Genomic DNA, 6,554 nt, shown 5'->3' with positions numbered 1-6,554 from the left:
CTCCTCCCCCTTCTTCTGCACCCATGTCTCTCTCCCGGAGCTGCAGATTCCATGCCATCTTTTGAAATAAGTTCTTCTGAGGGGAGGGCCAGATGTCCACTTAGTATTTGGGATTGGGGCCGGCCCCCCAGGTAAAGTGGTTTTTGACCCCCTTTATTCTACCTTTTCTGCTAGAATTGTAGTAACAAGTACTAACCAACATTATCTCTATTTAGATAATGAGAAGGAAGTCTGATCTCTAGCTCCCCATTCTGAGGACTTTAGCTGATGTAGAATAGTTGATAACAACAAGGCCTTGTATGCATTCCTTCCCAAAGTTATTTGAAACTTGGGCTTAGAGATGTGTGCTCTATACTGGTATACTCTGCAAGGCCTAGTTTGATTGGTATTGTAATGTGGTCAAATGGTTTCTGAGATACAGTAAATTTTTTTAATGTCAGTAGATCAAAGGATACTAACGGAAGAGATAGATGAGGATGGAGAAGGTAAGAAATGTTAACAGTTGAGAGGCCAGCAGAAAAGCTAAAATAGTAGATTCCTTAGGATTATCTAATCCACCTTCAGTACGTTAAGATCAGACTCCATATTTTCACTGCTTTCTGACAATTACCTACTATTGATATGTGTTCTTTAGGTTAGGTGACCAGACGTCCCGCTTTTGGCGGGACAGTCCCAATTTTTAACAATTTTTCCCGCGTCCTGTGGCGTTTTTAAAAAGTCCCCATTTTTGAAAAGAATGCACGACAAACTAGGGTATACGGTTTTCGGCTGCCATGTGGCTATTTCGCCAGGATATGAGTTTTATCAGTGGTGTCCTGCTTTTGTCCCACTTTACCAATGTTAAAATCTGGTCACCTTATCCTTAGGTATACTTAAATATTGATTGTTAACTGCCACACTGAAAACCTTTCAAATATTTTCATCTAGATTTTGGAAATAATCAGGGTCATTTTAAAACTCTATGAACAGTGGAAGAATTTTGATGAGAGAAAAGAGATGGCAACTATTCTTAGTAAGATGCCCAAACCAAAACCACCTCCAAACAGGTACTTTTTTGCTTTCATTTTTGAATTATTTTAATTACATATTTCATAGTACATTATCATATTTTTTCCTTAGATAATGTTATATATCATTTAAAATTTTTTTTGTTTTAAAACTTCATGGTGCGTGGTTGCTTTCGTTGCTTATTAATTTATGACACAAATTGAGAATATCTCTTAGATCTATATACTGATATTGCCATCTATTTAGCAAATTTTCTTAATAAAATGGCAGGCCTATTACAGGTATCCCTCAACATATGGCTACATAGTGTATAGACATTAAAACAGACTCATATCAGGACATGTATTTGGTATTCCAGGGAAAAGGGTTATGAAGTAGTTCCATGTCAGTTTGTCTCTATACAGTCTTTCCCCACTGTGGACTGTAGACTCTTATCCGAAATTTAGTGCCAGTGTTCTTAGTTGACTGAGCTGACCTGGAACTTTGTATGATGTCTGTCAAAAAAAACCAAGAACTTGTACAAGCATTTTCATAAATTAACAATTTGCAAAAACCAGTGAATGAATCCATCCCTGAAAAATTAGTTCAAGAATTAGAAAAGTTATGTTTTAGCATACATGCTTTGAAATAGGATAGGGTCATCTATCCACACTGCTAGGAAGAAGAAAATTCTATAACTGAAGAAGCTCATTGAAGAAGAATGGTTTTGTGGGTAGGAGAAAATACTAAACACTTAGAAAAATCAAGGTGCAAACGCATGGTGTTTATTTTATGATAGATATTGATATTATCATGTGTCCCTCATCCACTAACATAAATCCAACGGATAAGGATCTTGACTTGGATTTTGGCCAGTGCTGGCATTGCAGTGTTGCCCCCCAAAGAAGTAAGTTCCTAGAAGGATACAATGAATGATATCAAGGGAATTCCATACATATATATTTGAAGTGAGAAAAAAAGTTTCACATTTTACATGCTCAAGTGATGGTAAAGATGTCATGGATGTAATAACTGAAAATGATTTGGGATATAATTCATAGTATGGTCTAGGGTATGACTGAGCACTGAAAAAGGCCTTTAGGAATTGGTTTAATAAAAAGTTGAAGATTAGAAAATAAAACAGCTAAATGAAATCTTCACAAATTAGAAAGTTTTTTTAGGGTCTTTTGAGAGAGATTTGTTTTCTCCATCAGATTTTCTACCACCTGGCTTACCAATTTCTTTTACCAAACACTTACAGCTTACTTGCTATAATCTGCCCTTGGCCTGCTGTGGAGCACATTTCCTAATGGTCATGCATTGACTGCATGTACTGCACAGCTTCAACATGATCATCGTTCACAGTTTTTAGTAACATTTCCTCCATTTTAGAATCCAGGTAAAATCAAGTTAAACAATAGTAATAAAATAATATACTATTGCTATTTTAGTGGCCAGATTTAATTGAATATAATTATAAATGACTAATTCAAAGTCTCTTGGATCATTAAGGGCTAAAAGCATCAGCAAGAATTACAGTTATACTCTACTGCATTTAATAGAAAATGAGATGAGCTGTTTGTAAATATAAAGTACCTAGATTTATAAGGATCTCCTCAAGCATCCCTCAGAAATGTCAAGGATCTGCTATATTTCCTCGAAAATACGTCTGCCTTGATGTTGCTTGCACTACATGCTATCTGCGGACTATGGTGTAAGGATGACGACCCCATGCAGCAGAGTAGGACTGCCCCTGTTGGTTTCCAAGGCTGTAAATCCTAATGGGAGCTTCAAGCCTCATCTTTCAAAATCCCCTGGAGCGTTGGTGGGTTTGACGCACTGACCTTATGGTTAGCAGCCCAGTACCTAACCTGTGGGTTACCAACTTGCCTATCTAAAACTGCCAGTGCTGGTTTTCCCAAATTGTTAAACAAATTCAGACACGTGTCTAAGTTGTTAAAAACAAAACAAACCTAACATCATAAAGGCCCTTAGGGCTCAGTTGTCAAAGTGCACAATAAAGGCCTTTACATAAGAGAAAAACTCGAGGAGGGGGAAGGTCAGGCTGTGGAAGGGAAGTAAAGAAATGCTACCCATCTTAATCAAGAAAAACCATATATTATATAATTAAAATAGATTTATACATTGTTACTGGTGAAGTTTATGTGACCCTTGGGAAAGATGAAGTTATGCAAGGAGCTGTTTTAAAGGAGTTACTCAAACAGCTACCTTTGGATGCATTTTTTTGCAGAAATTCCTTGAGTGATTCTCCTCTAGTGGCAGGGCCTGAAACTGCAAGATGATGATGGACAGGATAAAGCAATAATCCTATTGCCACAGTTCCTGGTATTTTCCTTTTTAGTTATTTTTGTTTTAAATATTAAGCATTTTCCAAGAAATTCATGGACTATTTCCTTCTGACTTAAAAAGGTTTGCTGTATTTACGTGATTTTATTATACCTCTGGACGGTAATGTGTTTGGAAGAACACTTTCTGATTTTCATCGTCATTTAAAAGGAATAGGATTTTACATGTAGGATTTAGTTTTATAGAAGTTTCTTCAGAAAAAGTTCTCCCTGTGTTGAGTGGTACCTGTAATGACAAGACCCAAACCCTAATGTAAATTTTGTGTGTGTACATGGATGCTAACTTACAGAATACTTGTTATGTGTGAGCACACACAGTTCCATAAAAATAAAAGCATAAAACCAATGGTGCTTTTCTGGGTTTGAATTTTTCCACCTCTCTGTGTGACATTCAGCAATGTATTTTATAGAATTGTTGTAGACTATTTTTTTAATTAATGTGTTTAATCAGGCTGCTGAAAATGAATCTTTTAATTGGTACAAAATTTCTTTCTTCCCCCACTTTAACAGTGAAGGAGAGCAGGGTCCAAATGGAAGTCAGAACTCTAGCTACAGCCAGTCTTAAAACATTCCGAAGATTTTCATAGTGGACCACTTGGAAATAAACCATTGGACAGATTTCAATAAGTCTTCAATGGGACACAAATGAAAATGAATAGTTGGTTTCTGTCAAGCACTTTGGGAAGTGATTTTATTTTTGCAAAATAATTTTCCTTACCTGGTTTGATTTTACTGCATCGTTGATTAAAACCTCTTAATTATAAAAGTTTTGAAAGGTTCTAAGGAACCTGCAGATAGACAGACATAGACATATCAAGATTTATAGCTCTTTGATTAGTATAATTTTTTAAGTTGAATAATGTAATTCTAAAATTTGGATTTGTAGCTTTTTATTGTCAGGAAACATGAACATAATTTGTTTTAAATTCTCTTTGGTCACTGAAGGACCAGAACAAGGACAATAAAAGTCAAACATCTGAGGGCTTTTTTCCCTCTTTAACTTAACTTTAAAGCTGTATTTAAGGAATCAAATCTTACAAAATCCTGGAAGATTTTGATAATGATGTTGATGATTTCAGGGAAAATAATCAAGTACCTATTGATTTAAAAGTATATTTTATTCAGTAGTTTTGGTGTCTTGCCAGGGAAGATTCTAGCCCAGTCTAGCAGGAAAGTGCAATATGTATAGCAAACATATTTTGATGTTTTAAAAGTTATATTAATTCTGTAAACATTTTGAAATGCTGGGCAAACTTTAAAAGAAAAAAAAGATCCTACATGAAGTTATTTGCAATCGAGTCACAGTTAATCAGGCATTTAAAATTTTTTAATTGGCTAAAACACCGTAATATGGTTAAAATTTGGTAAACTTTCTGTGTTAATTTTTACTGTACTGTGAACAAATTTTATAATACATACATCCCTTACTTTATGTTTTTGTTTTAGTGTGATGTCACAGATTTACTACAGACATCCTGAGCCAAGAACACAATCAGGTTTCAGGCCAGTTTGGTACGAGCTATTCTAAATTCTGGTGTGAGTGTAGGAGTTCAGGCTCAATGTCATCTTAGTGGGGCTGTGCTGTCTGTGGAACTTAATGAATTAATAATTGTCTTCAGACTTGAAGGAGAGTGGTAAATAAGATAAGGAGTTAAAGGATGTCAATGTACAATTTAAGGGTTAATTGTGGAAAACGGATTATTAAATGTTGAATTCCTAGTATAAGACTGCAAGAATAAAAGTGAGTTCTCCAGCTCTGTTGACTAGTGTCTTGAATTACCTTTTGGGATCTGCCTTAGTTTTTCCTGAGAGCCCTTCCTTTAGATGATACTCGTTTGTCAAAGAGTCCCGGTGATGCAATGGTTACACACTCCCTACTAACCGCACATTCAGCATTTCAAGCCCACCTGCCATTCGCCAGGGTCAGCTGTGGTAGTGTGCTTCTCTAAAGATGACAGCCTTGGAGACAGACCCTTTGCTCTAGCCACTACGGGCCACACAGCAGGATCGATTCATGGCAGTAAGGGGAGTTAAGCAGGATATGAAAGATGAGGGACTCTCCTCGGGTCTGAAGGAATTGGGCTGGGCCTGAGTTAGAAGGGTAAAGTTAACATGCGCTGACTTGATGCTTATTTTGCCTTTCAGTCTACCTATGTTCTTGTAACATTTTTGGTACTTTTAAAATTAGTACATATGCCTGGTAGATTTCCCCCCAACTTCTTATTGTGGAAAAATTTAAATTTGTAAAAGAATAGCTACAATAGAGCAGAGTGTCCACATCAGCAGTCCATTGTCAGTCTCCATCTAGCCCACTGCCAGCTTTCCTTACTGGTATACTGTTTTCAAGCAAATCCTAGACATCATTCCATCCTTCAGTATTTCATTGTTTTACCCCAAACTAAATAAACTAATAAACTCTAAAGAACTTTATTGGATCTATAAAAATTACTAAAAAGAAAACAATTTCTTAATAGCTAATGTTAACAATTATTTCATAAATAGCATTAAAATGTGTTAATTTCACTCAGTCTAAACAAGAGCCACACAATGCAGTTCATTGCTGTGTCCTTTAAATCTTTTTAATGCATGGACTTTTCTCATCATTTTTTACATTCCCCTTGTAATTTCTTTTTGGAAGAAATTGATTTACTTATCAATGAAGAGCTTCCCATGATTTGGATTTTGCTGATTGCCTTCTTGAGGTGTTCTTTGACATGTTCCTTTCCTGTATTTTCTGTAAATTGGCCATTGAATCTAGAGGCTTGATCAGATTAGATTTTTTTTAATTTGGGGGGGCAGACCTACTGTATGAAATCGTGGCGTAGTCCTTGATGAGGAAGCATAGAATGTCTGGTTGTTTCTTTCTGTGATTTTGCAGCCTATGATGATATGTATCAGTTTTAAAAATCAAATATTACAAGAAGGTTGCACGGCCCGGTATGTGAGCCATGTGGCTGTATTGAACACTTGAAACATGAATAGTCAGAATTGAGATGTGCTGTAGATGTACAAATACACGTTGGACTTCAAACAGTACAAAACAATGTAAAATATCTCAATATGTTTATATTGATGACCTGTTTTAAATGATAATATTTTGGATACCTGGGATTAAATAAAACATTAAAATGAATTTCACCTGATTTTGTGTGATTTTTTTTTTTTTTTTTGCTTTCTAAAATGTAAAAATAGTTGAAACTG

General features: G+C 35.6%; 1 protein-coding gene across 6 annotated transcripts in view; it reads left to right on the top strand.

Moving 5' to 3' along the window:
* Positions 1–6,486, top strand: part of CCNC (cyclin C) — a 29,189-nt gene extending 22,703 nt beyond the window's left edge. For 4 of the 6 annotated variants that reach the window (XM_004710899.4, XM_045294433.1, XM_045294431.1 and 1 more), the window contains 2 exons: positions 928–1,046; positions 3,864–6,486. In XM_004710899.4, the coding sequence (XP_004710956.1) occupies positions 928–1,046; positions 3,864–3,918 (174 nt within the window). In that variant the 3' untranslated portion in view covers positions 3,919–6,486. Of the gene's footprint in view, positions 1–927; positions 1,047–3,238; positions 3,334–3,863 lie in introns of all 6 variants that reach the window. The other 2 variants (XM_045294432.1, XM_045294430.1) reach the window with 1 other exon arrangement.
* The last annotated feature ends 68 nt before the right edge of the window (positions 6,487–6,554 follow it).

This window comes from Echinops telfairi, unplaced genomic scaffold (genome assembly GCF_000313985.2).
Source record: "Echinops telfairi isolate 266 unplaced genomic scaffold, ASM31398v2 ScPeMD7_3533;HRSCAF=4204_0, whole genome shotgun sequence".
NCBI lineage: Eukaryota > Metazoa > Chordata > Mammalia > Afrosoricida > Tenrecidae > Echinops > Echinops telfairi.
This window is presented reverse-complemented; position numbering and strand designations above follow the sequence as displayed.